The 20,294-nt window shown below is 63.9% G+C and overlaps 3 protein-coding genes across 6 annotated transcripts; 2 read left to right on the plus strand and 1 right to left on the minus strand.

Annotated features, from left to right (window-relative positions):
* Positions 1-640: 640 nt before the first annotated feature.
* Positions 641-5,476, plus strand: SNX15 (sorting nexin 15). 4 transcript variants are annotated; one of them, XM_051964663.1, is made up of 9 exons: positions 641-850; positions 1,679-1,738; positions 1,803-1,867; positions 1,932-2,251; positions 2,719-2,834; positions 3,058-3,214; positions 3,489-3,632; positions 4,060-4,326; positions 4,874-5,476. In XM_051964663.1, exons 1-9 carry the CDS (start codon positions 752-754, stop codon positions 4,969-4,971), a joined length of 1,326 nt encoding a protein of 441 aa, XP_051820623.1. In that variant the 5' UTR covers positions 641-751; the 3' UTR covers positions 4,972-5,476. The 4 variants fall into 4 exon arrangements, with proteins under 4 accessions (XP_051820623.1, XP_051820625.1, XP_051820624.1 ...); XM_051964664.1 differs by lacking the exon at positions 641-850 and adding an exon at positions 1,017-1,417; XM_051964665.1 differs by lacking the exon at positions 1,803-1,867 and having other exon boundaries at positions 642-850; positions 1,679-1,714; positions 2,131-2,251.
* Positions 5,477-5,549: 73 nt separating this feature from the next.
* On the plus strand, positions 5,550-7,537 carry SAC3D1 (SAC3 domain containing 1). Its single transcript, XM_051964667.1, has 2 exons — positions 5,550-6,801; positions 6,936-7,537. Exons 1-2 carry the CDS (start codon positions 6,240-6,242, stop codon positions 7,448-7,450), a joined length of 1,077 nt encoding a protein of 358 aa, XP_051820627.1. The 5' UTR covers positions 5,550-6,239; the 3' UTR covers positions 7,451-7,537.
* A 281-nt stretch (positions 7,538-7,818) lies between these two features.
* Positions 7,819-14,241, minus strand: NAALADL1 (N-acetylated alpha-linked acidic dipeptidase like 1). The gene is made up of 18 exons (XM_051964645.1): positions 14,036-14,241; positions 13,702-13,874; positions 13,443-13,564; positions 13,096-13,218; positions 12,475-12,758; positions 12,217-12,321; positions 12,024-12,109; positions 11,478-11,597; positions 11,188-11,273; positions 11,047-11,110; positions 10,889-10,956; positions 10,701-10,792; positions 10,494-10,584; positions 10,108-10,189; positions 9,856-10,029; positions 9,619-9,706; positions 8,254-8,346; positions 7,819-8,109 (listed from the first exon to the last, which is right to left on the minus strand). The coding sequence occupies exons 1-18, from the start codon at positions 14,224-14,226 to the stop codon at positions 7,929-7,931; spliced, it is 2,223 nt and encodes a 740-aa protein (XP_051820605.1). The 5' UTR covers positions 14,227-14,241; the 3' UTR covers positions 7,819-7,928.
* Between the last annotated feature and the right edge of the window lie 6,053 nt (positions 14,242-20,294).

Genomic DNA, 20,294 nt, shown 5'->3' on the forward strand with positions numbered 1-20,294 from the left:
TTGTCTGAGGGAGGTCCTAGTCAGTTCAGCCCAAAAGCGCCATTCCCCTGCAGCGGGTGTGGAGAGCAGCCTTCCAAGGAAGGGAAGGAGAAGGAAGGAGGTTCCCAAGTGTAGCTCCCAAAGGACCCCTGCGGGCGTGGGGGCAGGGCTGAGGGCTGGCTCTGCCAGGTGGTCCCTGGGTCCCCAAGCCTCTGGCACCAAGGGCCAGCGCTTGGCCAACTGACGTTTTTGCCCCTGCCACTTCCCGGGGCTGCTTTCCCCGGCCAAGCACGGGCAGGCTGGAAGCCGGGCTGGGGCACGGGACCTACTGTGTGCCCAGGCCCGAGAGAAACCTGGCCCTGGGCCTCAGTTTCCCCAGATGTGAAACGAAGGCCTGGCCTCGGTTTTCCCTAAGCTCCCACTCACAGGAGTTGCTTGGCTCAGTGCCGGGCACCAGCAGGTGCTTAATAAATGCCCGTTGCCTGGAGTCTGCGATTTCTCCCCGGAAGGTGTTCTTCCCTAGACTCCAGGGGGCGTCCTTTCCTGCCCGACGGCTCAGCCTACGCCCTTCCAAAGAGCAGAGTTTTAGGACCATCCCCGCGTGCGCCACCTCCTGGAGTGGGAGGGGGGAGAGAAACCGAGGAGAACCTTGCGCACGCGCAGACGAGGCAGTACCCGTGGAGGCTGGACGGGAGGGGAGGGGACAGCGTGGAGGAGGAGGCCCGCGGCCAGGCCGAGGTGTCGGGGTCCGCAGGGCCCCCGCTCCTCGGAGATGTCCCTCAAGGCGAAGGACGACTTCCGGCGGCTGTACACGGTGTCGGACACAAGGACGCACCCCAAGGGCTACACGGAGTATAAAGTGACCGCGCAGGTGAGTGAGGGCGAGGCCCCTTTAAGGGGAGGGGTCCCTTTAAGTGGGCGGATCCAGACGGTTCCATCCTCTACTGTCAGGAGGGGGTGGAGCCCGAATTTGAGACTATATTAATTTACGATGCAGGGAGGACGCGCAGGGGCGGGGGCGGGGCCCCAACGCCTGAGTTGTTTATTTAGGGTTGCTCCTTTTTCATGTAATTAAAAAATTAGACGCTGTTGTCTCCCTTTGCGAAACGGCTGTCCTGGGGCCCCAGGGCCTGCCAGAGCCTCAGTTTCCTCCTCTGTGAAATGGACGTCTCCCTCTCAGAGTGGCTGAGAAAACCGGGGCGCCAGATAGCGAAAGCTCTCTCCCCTTGGCCGCCTCCCCCAGGCTCTGAGCCTCGGTTAATGTCCCAGACACGTAGTAGGATTTCACCAGGCCTGGGTCCGGGCCAGTTTCACCTCTGCAGGCGTGAGCAGGGGGAGGGGCTAATCTTCTCCCCTCATGCAGAAGTTCAGGGCTGGGAAGGGCTGGACTCCCCTCCCCCCATCCACCCACCCAGCTCTGCCCCCGAGGGAGGGAGAGGTTAGTACCCCCATTTTACAGTGGAGGACACTGAGGCAGCCGGGTTACACGGCTTGGCCAGGTCGAAGGCTGGGTTTGAATTCAGGTCTTCCCAAAGCCAGGACAGACTCCCCCATGTCCCCCCAAGTTCCCTTTTCCGCAGTCACTGGAGGGCTCTCAGCCTGGCCTGGGAGGTGGCGGGGCTGGGGGCAGAGAGGGGGCTCTCCCGGGGGTGGGGGCAGGGGGAGGCTCCTCACCTGCCTTGGTTTTCTTTGCCCCCAGTTCATCTCAAAGACAAACCAGGAGGATGTTAAGGAGGTGAGTCTGGGGGCCCCCCCTCAGGTGGGTCAGCTCTGGGCGGATCACAACTGAATTTGGGCTGGAGAGGAGAGGGCGCCCCCCTCAGGTGGGTCAGCTGGGGACCAGAACCATGAGTTTGGGCTGGGGAAGGGGAGAGGGCGCCTCCCTCAGGTGGGTCAGCTCTGGGCGGATCACAACTGAATTTGGGCTGGAGAGGAGAGGGCGCCCCCCTCAGGTGGGTCACTGGAGGGACAGAACCATGGCTTTGGGCTGGGGAAGGGCAGAGGGCGCCCCCCACAGGTGGGTCACCGGAGGGGCAGAACCGTGGGTTCGGCCTGGAGAAGGGGCAGCCTGGAGGGCGGGAGGCCCCTCTCCGGTCAGGCCCGTGCGCCCCGGGTGGGCCCGGTTTCCCAGCCGCTGCCCCCGTGGCCCAGGTGGTGGTGTGGAAACGCTACAGTGACTTCCGGCGGCTGCACGGGGACCTGGCGTACACGCACCGCAACCTCTTCCGGAGGCTGGAGGAGTTCCCGGCCTTCCCCCGGGCCCAGGTCTTTGGTGAGTGGCCAAGGCCGGCCTTTCCAAGGCTCCCCTGGACTCTGGGCCCTGGGAGGGGAGGGGGGTCCTCTGCAGCCAGGCCCGAGGTTCTCCGGCCTCCTGCTCCCCCTTCTCCCCCCCACCTCTGTCTTGGGGGGCCACGCAGACAAGCGTCCCCTCCCCCATGACTACAGATCATGAATCATGGGGGGTGGGGGGAGGAGGATGACATTCGACTCTGAATGAGAAAATGCAGATTTGATGAAGGAAAGGAGCACCCTTAGTGGCCTGATTGGCTTGAGGTGGGGCGCGCGGGGGGCATGACCCCTGCCTCGGGGGCATCCATCCGGCCTGGAGCCCCCCGATTTTTGGCTGCCTCCGTTTCTCCGTCCCCTCGGCACGTCTTGGGTGACTTGGGGTGTTCTTTGCCTGGCCCCCTTTGCCCTGAATGGGGGAGGGGAGGCCTGACGCCCGGTCCTTGGCCACAGGCCGCTTCGAGGCCGCGGTGATCGAGGAGCGGCGCAAGGCTGCGGAGGACATGCTGCGTTTCACCGTCAACATCCCCGCCCTCAACAACAGCCCCCAGCTCAAGGAATTCTTCCGAGTACGTGCCCTCCCTGCGCGCCCCGACCCCGGCAGGGGGCATCACCCGGGCCTCGCGCCAGGCGGCTCTGGCCCTCCCGCGTGCAACCCCGGCCCCTCCCCCCCCCCCCACGTGCGACCCCAGGCCCCCGCCGTGTGTGATCCCAGGCCCCCCTTGTGCGACCCCGGGCCCTCCTGGCTGCGGCTCCCGAGCCAACGAGCCTCCCGACTCTCTCCTCTCCTAGGGCGGGGACGTGACCCGGCCCTCCGAGCCCCGGGAGCTGCACATCCTGCCGCCGCCCCTGGTGCCCACGCTGCCCCCAGAGGAGGCGCGGCTCCCCCAGCCTCTGCCAGTCGAGCGGCTGGGCCGGGAGGAGCTTGAGGACGAGCCCGAGAAGCCAGGTACTGGGCAGGGAGGGAGCCGGAGCCGGCCGTAGGAGCCGCCCTTCCCCGCCTCCTGAGGGACAGCACGGGGTGCGAGGGCGCGGCTTCGGCCGGTGACCCCGGGCCCGTCAGCCCGAGGATGGGGACCTCGGGCTCTGCGTTTGTGGGCGAGGCCGATGGTCTCTGAGGTCCTTCCCGGCTCCCTGACCGCAGGGCTTGGCCAGGCTCCCTGCGCTCCTGGGGCGCCCACCCTCGGCAGGAAGGGGCAGACCCTCGTGGCTTCTTTCCGCAGGGGACCAGCCTCCCTCCAGCCCCGCTCAGGAAGCCCTCGACCTTCTCTTCGACTGCGGGGCTCCCGAAGAAGAGCCGGGCCCCGCGGCCCGAGGAGCGCTCACCGAGGCCGAGCTGGCTCTCTTTGACCCGTTCTCCAAAGAAGGTACGTGCTGGGGAGAGCGGCCGGGGCCCCGGGAGATAGTGAGCCTCCCATCGCTGCAGAGAATCCTAGTAAAAGCCGGTGACCCATGGGGAGCCCGTCAGAGGGGAGCACGGCAGAGCTGGAGGGACCGGGACAGACGCTGGTCCGGGAGGCTGTGCGGCCGCGGGGGTCCCGGGAGAGCCTGGAGGGGCCCGCGCTCAGGGCCGGCCGTGGCCCAGGGCAGGAGGAAGAAGCTCTCCATCTCCATTTTATGGAAAAGCTCAAATCCCTGAGATGGGATTTGAACTCAGGCCTTCCTGTTGCTGTCTGGGCTCAGGCTCCCCTTCTACCTTTGCTGACTGGAGCAGCCACTGGGGGCCCCAAACTTGGGCAGGCCTGAAGGGGGAGGTGGGGGAGTGGCCCTGAGTCCCCCTTCTCTGGGCCGCAGAAGGCGCCGGACCGGGCCCCAGCCCCACCCACGTAGCTGACCTGGCAGCCTTGGGGGCAGAGCCACAGACCCGGGGCCAGACGCCCTGGGAGCCCGGAGGGGAGGACGAGGATGAGGAGGACGGAGAGGAGGGCCCACGCCCGGCCTACCTGGACCGCGCTACAGAACTCATCACCCAGGCCCTGAAGGACGAGCAGGCGGGGGCCTATGCCTTGGCCCTACAAGGCTACCGGGACGGCGTGGACGTGCTCCTGCAGGGGGTGCCGGGTGAGCTGGGCGCCCTTTGGCCCGAGCGGTGGCTGGGACACCAGGGAGGAGAAAAGAGGCCGGGCATCAGGCCTGGGCCTGGGGAGATGGGGGAGCCGGCAGGGCCGGGGCAGCCTAGACTCTATCATGAGCATTCATGGGGTAACGACTGTATACAGTCAGTATCCCCTTTTTATAGATGGGAAAGCTGAGGCAGAGAGAAGCAAGTTGTCCGGGTCTTCCTTACTCCCAGCCCAGTCCGGCAGCTCCATGTGAAGTGGGCCGATATTAGGGAGCCCCTCAAGAGCAGGTGCACCTGGTGTGAAGGAAGGGACCTGGCTTTGGAGTCAGGGAACCCGAGTTCACATCGTGGCTCCGCTCCTGTCTTCCTGAGTGATGGTGGACAAGGCCCTTCTCTGGGCCTCAGTTTCTCTCTCTATAAAGTGAGGGGCTGGGACTGATTCTGGTGTCCGATGGAGCCGTGCCTAGATATTGGGGGTGATGGGCTCAAAGGGACCCCCGAGGCTGTCCGGATCAGGAGCCTGAGGCTCTGGACTCCTCCCCACAGGTGACCCCAACTGTGCCCGCCAAGAAGGGGTGAAGAGGAAAGTGGCGGAGTATCTGCGGCGGGCAGAAGAGATCCTGCACCTCCACCTGCAGCCGTGAGCTTCGTTTCCTGCCACCTGGCCTCAGTTTCCCTGCCTGTCACAGGGAGGCGGCAGACTTGCAGTGCCTCCCCAGGGGGTCTCCTGAGGATGGTGCTGGGGGGTCTCACGGGGGTTTTCGCCTTCTCTCCTACGGCCGCGGCATGGGATGACCGTCTGAGGGCCTGATCAGCATCCCCCAAGCTGGGGTCCACACAACTGCCAAGTAGACACTCCCCAAGTGCCCTTCAGACGCCACACTGCCCGGCCCTGCTGACCTGCCCGCTCTTCCTTGGGTGATACCTTCCATCTCCCACCTCCAGGCCTTTGCCCAGGCCCTTCCCCATGACAGGAATGCCTTCCCTCATTGTCTCACCCAGAAGTGAATGACTGGATGGTTGTGTACATATGGTTCTCCCGAACAGGGTAAACCCCGGAGGGCAGGGACAGGGACACCTGGCTCCGTATCCCTGTGCCCGGCACAACACGAACACTTAATAAATGCTTGCTGAATGCATTAGAATGAATGGAAGCTGCTTCCAGCAGCCTGGATTGCGATGTGAGGCATTCTGGGAAAATGAGGGTGGGGGCCCGGGGCATAATGGGAAGGGAGCTGGAAGTCAATTGCCATTTTACCGGTTTAATGCGTCATCAACGGGCGTCATGTGGCGCATTATGGAACTTTGTCTGGACTACATTTCGGCGTGATTTGCTATTACCCGGGAGAGTCCTGGAGGGCGGAAGCCGGAAGCTGCACGGAGGAGGGTGGGGCCAAGTAAGCCGGGTTATTGAGGCTTGTTACCCAGCTTGGAGGGAGGTGATAGGGGCGGGGCTGGGAAGATGTGATGGCTTGTGATTGGAAGAGGGGTGGGGTTAAATAAGACTGACGAGGCTATGATTGGGCGGCAATATGAAGGCGGTCTCTTTAGTTCTGGAGAGGTAGGGCCTGGGCACAGAGCTCACTGACGGGGGTCGCAGCCGACGAAGTGAATAAGACGTAAGGGGGTCGTCCCGGCGGGAAGCTGGTGGGGGGGGCGGGTCAGACGTTGGGATCCTGAAGGGGTCGCGGAGCACCATGGCTGGGAAGGGCTGAGCAGTGGGGGCGGGACAAGGCCGACGTCAACGTCACGTGGGAAGGACGCGAAGCCCGCGCCCTAGAGCGGGAAGTCCGAAGAGGGCTGAAGTGGGGCGAAAGGGGCGGGGCTCGGGCCGGCCCAGGAGAAGTCATCGGAGGCGGGGCCTCGGGCCTCCTCCTCGCCCTTACCCGGCGCGCGCGCTCCGAGACCAGGCATGCCCCTTGGTGGCGCGCTCCCCCTGGGCACGTGCCCGGACCTATGTCCCGAGGCGGAGCGCGCGGCGCGCGAACGGCAGCGGCGCCTCCATCGTCTGGAGGCGGCCCCAGCGCGCGCCGTCAAGGAGTACGCGCGGCCGGCGGCGGGCAAGCCTCGCCCGCCCCCAAGCCAGCTGCGGCCGCCGCGCGTGCTGCTGGCCACCGTGCGCTACCTGGCGGCTGAGGTGGCCGGCCGCGCCGACGTGCCCCCGCCCGACGTGGCCGCCTTCGTGTGGGATCGGCTGCGCGCAGTGCGCCTCGACTTAGTGCTGCAGCCGGGCGCGCCCCCAAAGGACGCCGCCGCCGTGCTCGAGGCCGCGCTCGCCTGTCAGCTCTGCGTGTCCGGCCCGCCTGGAGGCGAGCCCGGCCGGGGCCCCGGCGCGGGGCTGGACCCGCAGCTGTTGCACGCGCAGATGCAGGAGGCCTTCGGCTCCCTCCGCCGCTGCTACGCGGACGCTGCCAGCCCCGAAGCTCACCCGCGCCAGGGCCTCTTCCAGAGCCTGTTCCTGCTGTACAACCTGGGTGAGAGTGGGGACGGGACTGGAGGGAGGGGGCGGGACTTCGGGCCTTGGGGAAGGTTGGCCGGAGGGGGCGGGGCGCGGCGCTGTCCGCGGTCCTGCCCGCTCCAGCTTTCCTCCTTCCTTCCCTCCCGCCAGGCTCCGTGGAGGCCCTGCGCCAGGTCCTGCTGCTGCCCGCTGCCCTGCGCTCCTGCCCGGCCCTCCGCCGGGCCTTGGCCGTGGACGCCGCCTTCCGCGAAGCCAACGCCGTGCGCCTGTTCCGACTGCTCGGAGCCCTGCCCTACCTGCCCAGCTGCGCCGCCCAGCGCCACGTGGGGCCCGCCCGCCGCCGGGCCCTGGCCGCCCTGGCCCGAGCCCTGGGCACCTCTCGAGGCCAGGCCTTCCCGCTGCGCCGCCTGGCCGGCCTGCTGGCCATGGACAGCGTGGAGGACGCGAGAGCCCTGTGCCGGGCCCACGGGCTGGCGGTGGAGGGGGAGGAGGGAAAGGAGCAGGCTGTGTTCGTGCGTGGCCAGTACACAGAGAGCGAGCCCCTGCCGGCCCTGCCTTGTGCCCTGCTGGTGGAGAGCAAGCTGGGGGGCTGCACCCTGGAACAGGTGGTGATGGGGGAGGGTCCGGACGAGGCGGAGGGAGTCCTCCCCAGGACGCCCACGTGAAGCCCCCTGCCCTCGCCCCTCAACCCCTCACGCCAAAGACTCGGGAGACTCCTTTGCCCACTCTGCCAGTAAAGGCGCCTTTCTTAACCGGCCGACTCTGCGGATGATTTGGGGGGAGACAGGGAGGCTAAGCACCCCCCTGGTGTCAGAGGACCATAGAGAGCACTGAGGTTTTCCCAGACCCAAGCCAGGACGGGGCCTCCCATCCCGGGTCTGAGTTCCAGGTGTATGTGGGGGTCAGAGAGGGCCCAGGAGCAGGTGTGACCTCACCCCGGGCTGTGTCAGCAGAGGCAGTGCCCTCCCCCTTCTGAATCCGTGGTCCCCCCTCCCCCTCTCGTTAGGGAGTAACGACCAGAAGGACAGAGGGCTTGGTTTCCAGACTTTCTTGTACACTCGGGGTACCAGGAGAAAGATCACAGACACAGGAGCTGCCACAGACATGGGGGGGGGGAATCTGGGGGGGGAGCTGGGTCCGAAGTCAGGCCACGGGCTCCAGAGTGGCGGCCGCCCCCTCCACAGCCATCACGGCGATGCTGAGCTGCTTCCTCACCTTGGCCCAAGCCTTGGGGTCATTTGAGGTCTTGGAGGCCTCCTCATAGGCATTGGCCAGGCCCGGGAATGTGGGCACTGAGGATGTTCGGGGGGCCCAGAGCACGTGGCTGTAGGGAGAGAAGACAGGGCCATGGAGCCTGGGGCCGGAGAAGGCGGGTTTCCCCTGCAGATTCAGCCAGTGGGCTTGGCAACCTGGTGCTTCTGAGACCTGGGGGGGGGGAGGGGGAACCAAGAGGGCGAGGCTCCATCACCTGTAATAGTATTGTTCAGGGAAGGCTCGAGGGTTCAGGAAAGCTCGTTCCAAGAGCATGAGCTGGTCGTTCACCATCCGGACCTTCAGGGGGCTGGAACAGAAGTGGGGGCGTTCAGAGCTGCCTCTATTCAAGTTGTTCAGTCCCTTTTGGCTTTCTGTGACCCCAGTTGGGGTTTTCTGGGCAGAAAGTGGTTTTTTTCTCCAGCTCATTTTACAGATGAGGAAACTGAGGCAAACATGGTCAAGTGACTTATTTTGGGGTTCACAGCCAAAAAGTCACTTAAGACTAGATTCGAACTCGTCTTCTTGGCACGATCCACCTAGCTGTCCCCCATTCAAGTTAGCAAACTTTTATTAGGCCCCTAGAACGTGCACAGCCACACACTAGGTCGTATGGGAAAGTCAGCCGGTCCTTCCCTCCGGGCGCTTCTGTTCCTCTGGGCAGCTGGGAGAGTAACTTGGGCTGGGGCTAGGAAGGGCTCACGAGTGGGGGGAACAGGGAAGGCTGCCCCTCATCTGCACTTTGGGGGACGCCTCCCAGAGGCAGTGGTGGCAAGGGCGGTGTGCAAGTCAGCTGGTGGGACCTCCAGGCTGGCGGTCCGGGGTTCCAGACTGGGCCGTTATCTGATCTGTAACAGGGCCAAAACCTTGCCCATCTCTCCTGTGGTGCTCCCCCCCCCCCATCACCTCCTGTTTGGACAGTGCAGTGGCTGCTGGGGCAGCCCCCAGTCTAGCCTCCCTTAAGCTACTGAAGGATCTTCTCTAAAATGCTGAGCTGACCTCTTAGATACCCCCACCCCCACCCCCCGGAAGCTCTGGGCCACGGCTGCCTTTCACCTCCAGGATTAATGATGGACTCCGGCCCTTTCCCACTCCCCTCCCTCACTCCTGCCATCTTGCAAGACTCAGTATCTCCTGGCTCCTTGTTGAGAACGACCTTCCTCCATCTCGGGCTCCGTGGCCACCTCCTGCAAGAGGCCTTCCCTGGAGCTCGGCTCCCAGTCACACCATGCGTGTATGTCTAGCTGCCTCATCTCAGGCCTGTGACCCTGGGCAAGTCACTTGACCGTTTGCCTCAGTTTCCTCATGTGTAAAATGGGACACAGTAAGCTGTGAGGGCAGGGGTGGGCACGTTCAGGAAATAAGAAACAGGCCGAATGAGAAGGTCAGAAGGGAGTGGCGGAAGCCCAGCAAGGTCGGCAGCCCCAGACTGGGAGGGCTTTGATCCCAGCAGAAGAGATCAGGCCCGGGGAGCCTGGGGAGCGCTGGCGCTGGCTGCTCTCCATGTGTCGGGCCGTCCCTCCCTGCCCTGGCGGGATCTCGGCCTGAGCTCCCCCTGCCCTTCCTGGGACCCGTAACTCACTCTGACGGGTTGTTCTTGAGGGTCTCGATGTGACGATGCAGGGCAGCTGCTGCCTGTTCAAAACTCTCGACCGCAGAAACCAGAGGCCCTGGGGGGGGGGTGTAGAATGACCCCTCAGCCCAGGGTGGGCAGTGACCAGGGGCCTGGTGCTGGGGAGGGCAGTGCCAGGGAGGATGGTGCCCGTGAGGGACAGTGCCCTGGGGGCCCAGTGCTGGAACAGAAGGGCCTGAGCAGTACCCAGACTGATGCCGTGCTGTGCCAGGGAGGGCCCCAGGGCGTCCTGGGCAGCCTGGAGGAAGCTGCGGAGGGTCTCGCTGTAGTCGCTGGTGTTGAGGGGCAGCAGGAGGCTGTCGCTGAGACGGAGCAGGGCATTGGCAGCCGTACGGGCCACGGCCTGGTGGCTGACGAAGCCTGTGCACAGAGAGGCGCCCGGTGGCTCGGCCCTGCTCCCCGCGCTCCCTGCCCCGCGCCCCCGGAGCTCCCACTCACCAGGGTCCAGGAACTTCTCCACGTACTGGAAAGTGTCGAAGGCCGTGTGGTAGGTGGGGTAGATCCGGGCCGAAGTTTTGCTCTGGGGGCGGAGGTTGCTCAGCCACAGGGTCTCAGGGCAGGAAGGGCCCTGTCGGGGGCTGGGGAGAAGGGGCCCCAAGCCCGGGGGCTCTGCACAGAGCCTCAGAGTCCGGACCGGAGGGATGTCTGGGAGCCCCCAGGCCCCACTCCTGGCCCAGAGGCTCTCCCCGCAGTGGGGAGGGTCCGAGCAGGCGGTCCCAGCTTAGCCGGGGCCGGTGGCGGATGCCCCCCCCCCGTCTGTGCCCGCCCCCCCCCCCCGGGTCTGCGCCCCCCCCCCCCGTCTGCGCCCGGCCCCGCTCGCTCACCCGGTCGTAGGTGTAGGCGATGTCCATCGAGGTGATTCCCAGGAAGTGGACGAAGGCGGCGTAGTCGCTCCCGGAGCCCAGAGAGCCCAGGCTGCGGAGACAGGCGGGCCGGGTTCCCTTTACCCTGGGACCCCCCCGAGGGTACGGGCGGCAACCCCGACACAGGCACACGCCCCCAGGCGATGCCAGGCCCCGGCCCCTCCTCACCTGGGAACGACGCCGTGAGCGGGGCTGCTTCGGTTGCTGTGTTGGAGCCAGCGGTCGTACACGGTCAGGGCGCTGCTCCCCGGGGCTGGGACCTGGGGCGGGGGGGAGTAGGCCGGGAGCCGCTCCCGCTGCCCAGACCCTGGGGACGCCCCCTCCCTCTCCCTGCCCCCCTCCCTCCCTCCCGGCACCTGTTTTGCTGCAGAGAAGATGACGCTCTGGGCAGGAGGCGTCCCCTGTGCCCGCAGAGTCGCATTGGCTGAGAAAGGAGCCGGGGACGCCAGTCAGTCTCCCCTCCCCCCACCCTCCGGTGACGGTCCCCCCCCCCCCGGCCCCGCCCCGACCGTACCAAACACGGCAATGTCCACGTTGATGTAAGCCACGGCGCGCTCCTGCAACTTGGTGAAGAACTCCTGGGGGTCAAGGGCCAGAGGTCAGCGGGACACTCCTCTCCCCCCCCTCCCCCCGTCCAGCTTGTGGGGTCACTCACTTCTGTGAACTCAGTGGAGCCAATGAGGCCGAACTCCTCGGTCCCCCAGCTTGCGAACACAACCGACCGGCGGGGGCGCCACTTTCCTGCAGGAGCAGAGTCGGAGGCCGGGGCTCTGGGGGCGCAGGCTCTGGGGCCGAGTCCCTGCTCCGGCCCCCACCTGGCCAAGGCCTTGGGAGCCTCCGGGAGGAGGGAAAGGGGGGGAGGGAGCCGGGCCTGTCAGGCTGAGCCCCCCGGGGCACGGGGAGTCTGGGGGGGGAGGTTGGGCACTTGGGAGGTGGGTGGCTCACCCTTCTTCACCAAGGTCCCCAGCACCCTGGAGATCTCCAAGAGCACGGCCGTGCCGCTGCTGGGGTCAACAGCCCCGTGCACCCAGCTGTCCCGGTGGTTCCCGTACAGGACGTAGCGGTCTGGGGCGGAGGAGGGGAGCGGGTCAGGGGTGGAGGTCAGAGGTGGGGGGGCACGAAGGGCGGGGGGCGTGGAGGAGGGGAGCGGGTCAGGGGTGGGAGGTCAGAGGCGGGGGGCACGAAGGGCGGGGGGCGTGGAGGAGGGGAGCAGGTCAGAGGCGGGGGGCACGAAGGGCAGGGGGGCGTGGAGGAGGGGAGCGGGTCAAGGGTGGGAGGTCAGAGGTGGGGGGGCACGAAGGGCAGGGGGGCGTGGAGGAGGGGAGCGGGTCAAGGGTGGGAGGTCAGAGGTGGGGGGGCACGAAGGGCAGGGGGGCGTGGAGGAGGGGAGCAGGTCAGAGGCGGGGGGCAAGAAGGGCGGGGGGTGTGGAGGAGGGGGACAGACAGGTGGGGGGCACAAAGGGCTGCCGGGGGGGCGGCGGGGCTCCTCACCAGGCTCCACGGCCCCGCGGATGACGCCCAGGACGTTGGAGGAATTCCTCAGTTCTACCCGGTTGTGGACAGTGACGTTCACCTGACTGGGGGGCGGGGGGAGGGGTGAATGAGAGGCCTGGGACGGAGGCTGCACCCTGGGGAGTGCCAGGGGGGGTTCTGGGAGGGGAGGGGAGCCGAGGGGCGTCCTTACCTGTCCGGGGGGAAACGGCCGCCGTCCAGGAAACCCGGCCCCAGCCTGTACTGGCATCCCAGGGCGCCCTGCCAGGCGGCGGGAGCCGCAGACCCGCCGAGGTTACTGAGGAGACAAAGGCCGGAGTTCAGACCCGGAGCCCCCGTGTTACAGGTGGGGAAACTGAGGGGGAGGGGCTGGCCCGGCCAAGGGGGCGGGGGGGGCTCCCTGGAGGTGAAAGGGAAGGTCCTGCCCCCAAAATGGGGGGGGGGGACTCACCAGAGGAGCTGCTGGGCGTCCTCGAAGCCGATGGGCTGGGTGGGAATTGGGGGGAAGCCCTGGATGTCGGCAGTCTCCAGGCGGAAGGCAGAGCGGGTAGCAGGGAAGTAGGGTGTGGAGGGGTCCCCAAAATGCTCGTAATAAGAACCGCGCTCCACCCCCGACGGAGGCAGCGCCCAGGAGTGGGGGAAGGTCTCGTTGGGCAACGTCAGGTTGTCGTTGATGTCCCCGGGGTCCGTGTAGACCAGGACCCCGGCCACCCCATGCTTGGCTCCATTCACCGCCTGCAGGGGGCAGAGTTCAGCACGGGTCACCTCCAGCCTTCCCTCCCCCTGCTCCGGGGTCAGGGGGCGCCTTGGAGAAGAGGGTCCGATCGTCTCGTGACGGGATCCGGACCTCGGCGCCCCGGGAACCCGTCATTTTACAGAAAGCCTGTCCCTGCTGGGGGTCCCTCCCAGGGCCCCCTGCAGGACCGGGAGCCAGCTGCAGGCCGGTCACAGCCAGAGGGGGCCCCAAGAAGGCTGCCTCCTCTCAGCCCGAGCCGCCCTTAAAGGAAGTCTCCCTGACGGGTCCAGGCCGGGCCACGTCGCGCCCCCCGGCCCAGCTCCCGACGCTTCTCACCTTGGCTCCCCGGCCCACCCCCCCGTAGCGGGTCAGGGCTATGGTGCCAGTGAGGTTGACGCCCTGAGCCTTCAGCTCCTCATAGTCACTCTCGGAGCCCCTGTTGGCGTAGACCAGAAGCCCCTGGGCCAAAGAACAAGGAATTAGAGAGGAGCAGGGGGAGACGATGCAGGCCGGGGGGAAGAGCAGAGGCCCGAAGGGACCCCCTTTTACAGAAGGGGAGACAGGCCCCCAGAAGGGAAGGGACTCGCCAGGCTCGTCAGGGGCCAAGGTTCTGCCCAGTCCCCAAGTGCAGGAGAAAGCGGCCCCTCCTGGGCAGTGGGGGACAGCTGGGGCGGGGTCCGTACCTGAGGGGTCCCTGCCGGGGCATAGGCGGCATAGGGCTGCACCACCTCTGGGTCTCCCTGCTCCCCAGTGAGGTTCTCCTCGCTCCGCCGGGCGGAGAAGAGAATGGCTCCTCCGGGACTCACTGGGGAAAGTGGGGCTGGAGTGAGGATTTGAACCCTGGCCCCCGCATCCAGGACCCCCCCCCCGGGGCCAGACCAGCCTCTGAGCCGTCCCTCGGCTGCCCGGCTTGGGCCGTGCCCAGGGCCGGAGCCCACTCACCTACGTGCACCGCGTTGGGCTGCTCCCGGCTGGGGAAGGACAACAGCACCTCATACACCCCCTCCTCGGCGGCGTCCAGCCCCGACTCGGGGCTCTGCCATCGCTGCAGGAGGAGCCGGACCAGAGCCTCGTCCCTCGGGCTGGTGGCCATGTGGGGCTTCGAGGACAGCTCCCTGCGGGCGGCAGGGAGGAGGCGGGTCGGTGGGGGGACCCCAGGGAGGGCCCCTGGTGCGACATTCTGGGCGGGAAGGGGCTCTCGATCAGGGTGGGAACCGCCTTGGGGGGCCGGGGCCTTCGGCCAGGTGCAGATGCTCCACGAGCCCCCCTTTCTCACCGGAGGTTCTCCTGGATCCTCTTGGCGTCCAGCTGACTCATGACGGTCTCCAGCAGTTCCTGATCCAGGTCCTGCGGGGGGCCGGAGGTGGGGCCGTCCTTCTTGGGGATGGCAAAGTGCCCCAGGATGATCCCCAGCCCAAACAGGGCAGCGAGCCCCACCCCCACCAGGGTCACCTTCCACCACTGCATGGCGTAAGGAAATGCCCCCACTCCAAGCTGGAGACTTCTTATAGCTGGGGTGTCCACGGCCCTGGTTAACTATTATCCTGGAAGACCTGCACTTTGCACCTGCCTGAGGGTGGGGAGAAATAGGGAACCAGCCTTCCCCATATGGGGAACCCTGCTGGACAGAGACCCCTTTGTCCTTTGGAGTCGCCGGAGTCCCAGCTCCAGAGTCAATCTCAGTCGGTCCCTCTCCATCACCGCGCGCCCTTCAACGAGCCCCCGGTTTGGCTTAATTCTCCTCCCAGCAGCCCTTGGCCGACCCCTCCCCTCCTAATCTTGACACCCTCTCGTAGGTCACACGAGGACCCTGCTGCGTCTTCTCCTTGGAGACCCGGCAAACAACTGCCAAAATTACCTTGTTACAGATCCGGCCTAGGTTCCAATAGATTTGTGATGGAAAGAGCCATCTGTGTTCAGGGAGAGAACTACAGAGACGCGTTCATTCGTTAAATGTTCAATTTCCTAGTTTCCCCCCACTTTTTTCTTTTTTTTTCTATCCCCTTTTTATTTATTTTTAATTTTTTTTTACAAAGGCAATAGCTCACTAAATACTCGTAAACATGCCCTTTGTTCCCATTTAAATGAAACTCTATTTAGAATCCTTCCCACCAGCTTTTGTTAACTTCCGATGCCATTAAATTTGCCAAAAGGCAGAATAGTTCATCTTAATTGTATTTAACAGTGTTTTTAGTTTATTAAAAAGACCCAAAATGTCTTGTAGGGTTTTATTCAGTTGCACTCCCTCTGCAAAATGTGGATTGAAACATAAAATGTCTTTAGGGCAGTTGTTTGTTTGCTTTTTTTTTTTTTTTTTTCCTTTCTCGTGTTTTCCTTGCTTTTGATCTGATTTTTCTTTTTTACAAAACTTTTTTTCCTCTGAGGCAATTGGGGTTAAGTGACTTGCCCAGGGTCACATAGCTTTTTATTTTCAAAACATTCGTAGTTTTCAACATTTACTCTTGCAAAACTTTGTATTCCGATCTTTGTCTCCTTCCTCCCTCCCCACGGTAAACGTTTCCATCTTCCATCATGTTGTGCAAGAAAAATCAGATCAAACTATCTTTGCATGTATTTGGGATAATATTTTAATTGAATTAAAATTAAATTAAATATAATTAATTAAAAATGATTAATTAAAAATAATGGCAGATACTGAAGGGATTTATTTCTTCCCTCTGTTCCCATTTAAATGAAACTTTATAATCCTTTCACCCAACGTTTGCCAACTTCTGATGTCATTAAATTTGCCAATAGGCAGAATACTAAATCTTAATCATTTTATATTTTATTTATATAAAATATATTTCATATTATATATTTATTTATTTTATAAATATATAAAAATATATTTATATATTTTTTATTTTTTGCCGAGGCAATTGGGGTTAAGTGACTTGCCCAGGGTCACACAGCTAGGAAGTGTTAAGTGTCTGAGACCAGATTTGAACTCTGGTCTCCTGACTTCAGGGCTGGTGCTCTGTCCATTGCACCACCTCGCTGCCCCTCTTAATTGTATTGAACAGTTTTTAATTTATTAAAAAAAACCCAAAATTTTTTTTAGAGTCTACTCTGCAAAAATGTGGATAGAAGCATAGAATTTTCATCCTTTTTTTCTTGTTTGTTTTTTCTTTCTCCTGTTTTTCCTTCTCCAGCTCATTCTCCAGTAACCCTTCAAGATAGGTGGTGGTATTATCCCCATTTTGTTAGTATTGTTGTTCAGTTGGGTTCCACCCCTTGTGAACTTACTTAGGGTTTTTGTGGCAGAGAGACTGAGGGGGTTTGCTATCTCCTTCTCCAGCTTGTTTTTTACAGATGAGGAAACTGAGGAAAACAGGATAAAGTGACTTGCGCAGTCACCCAGATAGGAAGCCGGGGAGATGAGTCTTCTGACTCCAGGCCTGGTGTTCTAGCCGCTACGTCACTGCCCTAGACCCGTTTTAGAGGAGGAAACAGGCAGACACTTTCTGAAAGTGGATTTATTTGAAGTCAGATCCTCCTGACTCCACTGTGGAGCGGAGCCTTCGCTGGCTCCCTATTGTCTCTAGGATGGAATAAACTTCAGCTTCCTTCCTTTAAAGCCTTCCCAATCCCAGCCTGCCCACTTTCCAGATACTTCCCATTCCTCCTCCTTAGTCTCCGTTCTAGCCAAGCTGACTCGGCTGCCCTTCCCCAAGCTCCCCACGCCGGTTCCCATCTCCGTGCAGGCTTTCCCCACGGCCCAGAAGCTCTCCTTCCCCGGGTGAGCCTGTTGAAGTCCTTCTCTTCCTTCTAGGCTCAGGCGCCAGCTGCTTCTGGATCTTTTCCCCAGTGTCTTCCTCCTGGGATTGTCCTTGAGCCTCTGGGTGTCTCCTTGGTCCCTCCCTCTTTATTGGTGAACTCCCGAGGGAGATCAAAGCGGGACAAGGCCCGGCTGGGGCTCGGTTTCGGGATGTGGAGACGGGGCTTGGCTCCGGTCGCCTCCTCGGCCCCTTCCAGCTCTAAATCTGCCGTCCTTTGCTTAGAATTGTGTCCCCGGGCCGACCGGTGTCAGTGTCAACGATCAGCGGGGGCTCCTGAGCCCTGGTTTTTGGTGGATCCAGACTCTGAACCCGGGAGGCTTTTGGGTAACCCTGCTGTAAAAGTTGGGGTTCGGGTGCCTCCGGATGCCCGATACTTACTTGTATTCACACCCTGAGTTTCCCCAGAGGAGGGATTCCATCTTTAGTCTCAAGGCTCAGGACGGTGCCCTGAAAACAGCAGCCGCTTCTTGACAAGCCCACCCTGAGATCCCAGTCTCACGGACGAAGGGCAGAGAGAGGGAAACTGCGCTCCAGTCCCCGGGAACTCGGCTGGTCCCCCACTTGTTCCACAAAGGGGGAAACCGAGGTTTAGAGCCTCGAAGGGGGTCTGCCACCTTGCTAAGGGTGGGAAGGGATACAGCCAATGGGTCTCATTGCCTCGGACCAGCCCCTGGCCCCTCAAACTCTCCCCTCGTCTAAGGTGACTGCGGGGCATGGCTCCCATCTCAGGGGGTGTAGACTGGCAGACCTCCACTCCCCTAGGCCTCCCCCCTAGCCCCGGGAGCTATTCCCGCACGGGAAGGGGACAAGGGGGAAAGTGGGGTTGGTCCTGCATAGGCGGGGGGAGGGGGAGGGGGGGAGAGGCAGAGTGTGGGCTCTGCCACCTGGAGGCTGCCCCTTCCCCCCAGGGGAAGCTGAAGCGGGAGGAAGCCAGTACCAATGGAAGGGGAAAGCCTGTCTCCCCTCCCCCCAGCACCTTCCTCCCCTCCCCCATCCCCCACCCCCCCACCGACCAGGCCGGCTCCTTCAGGGTCAGGACTTGCCAGCTGAGGGTCCTCCTCCGGACAGCCCCATGTCCCGACCCCAAGGCCCGGCCAGAGCGAGATGGCTGCCCTGGACCAAAGCAGCGAAGGGCCATAGAGCAGGAGCTGGCCGAGACCTCAGAGGAAGCACTTCCACAGATGGGGAAACCGAGGCCCCCAGAGCTCCCAGCGCTGCCGTGAGCAGGGTCCGAAGTGGGCCTTTCTCGCAGGCGTCCCAGCCCAGCCCGCGGGGGGGGGGGGGGGGGGGGGGAGGGGACGGGGGGGGGAGCGGGAGGTGTCCCAGCCCACAGTGGGGGGGGATAGGGGGATGGGAGGGGGGGAGCGGGAGGCATCCCAGCCCAGCCTGTGGGGAAGGGGGGATGGGAGGGGGGGAGCGGGAGGCGTCCCAGCCCAGCCTGCGGCGGGAGTGGGATCCCAGGGCTGGCCCCCGGCCCTCTTTTCCAGTGATTCATTTCTTTGGCTTCTGGGATGGGACGAGCCTTATCTCCTGGGGGGGGAGGGGGCCTCTCCCAGGCTCCTATCTCTTCCATCTCAGCCTTATCTCTCGTGAGTGTCCCTGTCCTTGAATCACTTGGGGATGGGAGGGGCTGGGGCCAGAATCCAGGGGGTTGTTCCCACAGCCCCCCCAGACACAGGCCCAGGCAGGCGCGGGGACAGCTAAGGTTTTATTGGGGACACTGAGGAGGGTGCGACACAGAACCCTGGCGTGGGGCCTTCTCGCAGGGGCGCAGCCCCTCCCTCCCGCCTGCGCCCAGAACCCCCACATCCTCCCCTCCCCAGGGCATGGGGGAGAGCGGGGAGCCGCTGGGAGCCTCGTTCAGAAGGAGGAACACGGGCGGTCCTGGGGGGCTGGAGGCCAACCTGGAGACCTGGGGGGGGATGAGCGTGAGCTTGTCGGGGGGGATTCGGGGCTGGCTGTCCGCCACCTCCGCCCTCCTCAGGCCGGGCCCAGCCCCCTCCCGATGCCGGCCCAGGGCCTCACCAGGCTTTGGAGTTTCTCCTCCAGGTCTCGGTGGGCCTTGTGGGCACTGGCCAAGTCCTCCTGCAGCCTGGGGGGAGAAGCCCTTCAGAGCCCTCCCTCCCCGCCCTCGGAACCTCTGGGATACCGGCTGTGGCCAAGGAAGGATCCGCAGCGACACGTCCAGGGGAGGGCCCGGGGCCCCCGCACCTGCTTCATACCTGCCATCTCCTCCCCTTCCAGCCCCTCGTGGCCGTCCTGGCTGATCTCCGTCCTTGCTCCATCCCTCCCCTCGCCTCCCTGAAGCCACGGCGGGTGGAGCGGGGGGGGGGGGGGGGGGGGGGGGGGGGGGGGAAAGGGGGGGGGAGCTGCTCGGTGCCAGCCCAGAGCTGGCCTCCCCCGGCCGGGGTCACCATAAAAGTCGGGGGCCGTTCCTGCCCTTTTCTCCGGCCCCGCCCAGTCCATCTTATCCCCACACGGACAGACTGAGGTTCACACGGGCCGCAGGATTCCGGGCCAGGCCCAAGGCCTGGAGAGACTCGCTCCCCCTCCCTCACAGCGAGCCCCCACCTGACAGAGCTGCCTGCGGGCCCTTAATCTGTCCCCCCCCCCCCCCCCGCACCAAGTGGGGGCTGAAAGGGGCCCAACTCCTCAATCCGGCCTCACCTCAGGAACTGCTCCTTCAAGGTCATCAGCTCCTCCCACACCTGCCCCAGGTAGAGCTTGGGCTCCCCTTCCTCCTCTGTGGATCCCAGGGAGCCCCTGGGGAGAGGAGGCGGGCTTGAGGGAAGGCTGGGGCCGCAGCCCCAATGAGATAAAACTCCCTGCTCCACAAAGCCCCCGACGCCCCCATCCTGCCCCTCGCACCGCCGTGCTCGGGTTCCCTCCCCCCACCCCGGGGCGTTCAGCGGGTCCCAGTCATCCCGGATCGGGGGAGGGCCGGGGCCGGGCTCTGTCCCAGGAGATGCTGAGGAAACGGTGAGGATGAAGCCAGACCATGGGGGCGGGAGGGGGGAACAAGGAGAGCCCAAGGGGGAGACGAGCTGTCCCCAAGCTCCCCCCCTCCACTCACCCTCCGGGCTCAGGCAGCTCTGGGGGCCTCCGGACAGCTGCTCCTCCAGGAAAGTCGGCTGAAAAACAAACGGACGGGGGGATGGCAGGGCCAGCTTCTCCCAGCCCCCTCCCCTGCCCTTCTCTTACCTGGCGCGGGGGCTTCGCTCCCTGTCTTTCCTGGGGAGGAGAGTACCCCAGATGGTCCAGAGCCCCCTTCCAGCCCAGAGCCCGGAGCTGAGCGGGACTCAGCACCCTCTGCGTGATCTCGTCAAGGAAGGCGGAAAACCTCAGCCTCTCCCCCAGGCCCCGGCCGCCAATCAGCGGCCCCCTGCCCAGCCTGGGGGGGTGACCCAAGGAGCCCGGGGAGGAGCACGGCGAGCTCTGGGAGGACTCCTGGGCCCAGGCCCCTGGAGGCTGGAAGAACTTTTCTAGGACCTTCAGTTTGCCCTCAGCCACTCCCGGCGCGCCCCTGGCCCAGGACCCTAAGCTCTGGCTCATGGCGGCTGCCGCGTACCCAGCGAAGCTGCCCCTTCTGGGGCTCCGACCTCCCTCTGGCGCCCCCCCCCGTGTGCCCTCTCCCCGCCCGGAGTCTGGGAGAACAGCCCCGGGCTGGAGCTCGTCGATATCCTCCATTTGCCAAGTGCGGGGAATAGGCTCGGTCCCGTCAATACCTTCGCTGACATTTATTGAGCGCCGACC

The sequence above is a fragment of the Antechinus flavipes genome, chromosome 6 (genome assembly GCF_016432865.1).
Source record: "Antechinus flavipes isolate AdamAnt ecotype Samford, QLD, Australia chromosome 6, AdamAnt_v2, whole genome shotgun sequence".
NCBI lineage: Eukaryota > Metazoa > Chordata > Mammalia > Dasyuromorphia > Dasyuridae > Antechinus > Antechinus flavipes.

Excerpts from the sequence above, each read along its gene's own strand:
- SNX15 (XM_051964663.1), top strand. The coding sequence starts at position 752 with ATGTCCCTCAAGGCGAAGGACGACTTCCGGCGGCTGTACACGGTGTCG. Across the intron at positions 2,835-3,057 it reads AGCTCAAGGAATTCTTCCGA|GGCGGGGACGTGACCCGGCC; the intron begins GTACGTGCCCTC and ends CTCCTCTCCTAG. Across the intron at positions 3,215-3,488 it reads GGACGAGCCCGAGAAGCCAG|GGGACCAGCCTCCCTCCAGC; the intron begins GTACTGGGCAGG and ends TTCTTTCCGCAG.
- SAC3D1 (XM_051964667.1), top strand. The coding sequence starts at position 6,240 with ATGCCCCTTGGTGGCGCGCTCCCCCTGGGCACGTGCCCGGACCTATGT. Across the intron at positions 6,802-6,935 it reads GTTCCTGCTGTACAACCTGG|GCTCCGTGGAGGCCCTGCGC; the intron begins GTGAGAGTGGGG and ends CCCTCCCGCCAG.
- NAALADL1 (XM_051964645.1), bottom strand. The coding sequence starts at position 14,226 with ATGCAGTGGTGGAAGGTGACCCTGGTGGGGGTGGGGCTCGCTGCCCTG. Across the intron at positions 10,957-11,046 it reads CGTGGACATTGCCGTGTTTG|CCAATGCGACTCTGCGGGCA; the intron begins GTACGGTCGGGG and ends CTCCTTTCTCAG. Across the intron at positions 10,190-10,493 it reads TCGCCTACACCTACGACCGG|AGCAAAACTTCGGCCCGGAT; the intron begins GTGAGCGAGCGG and ends CTCCGCCCCCAG.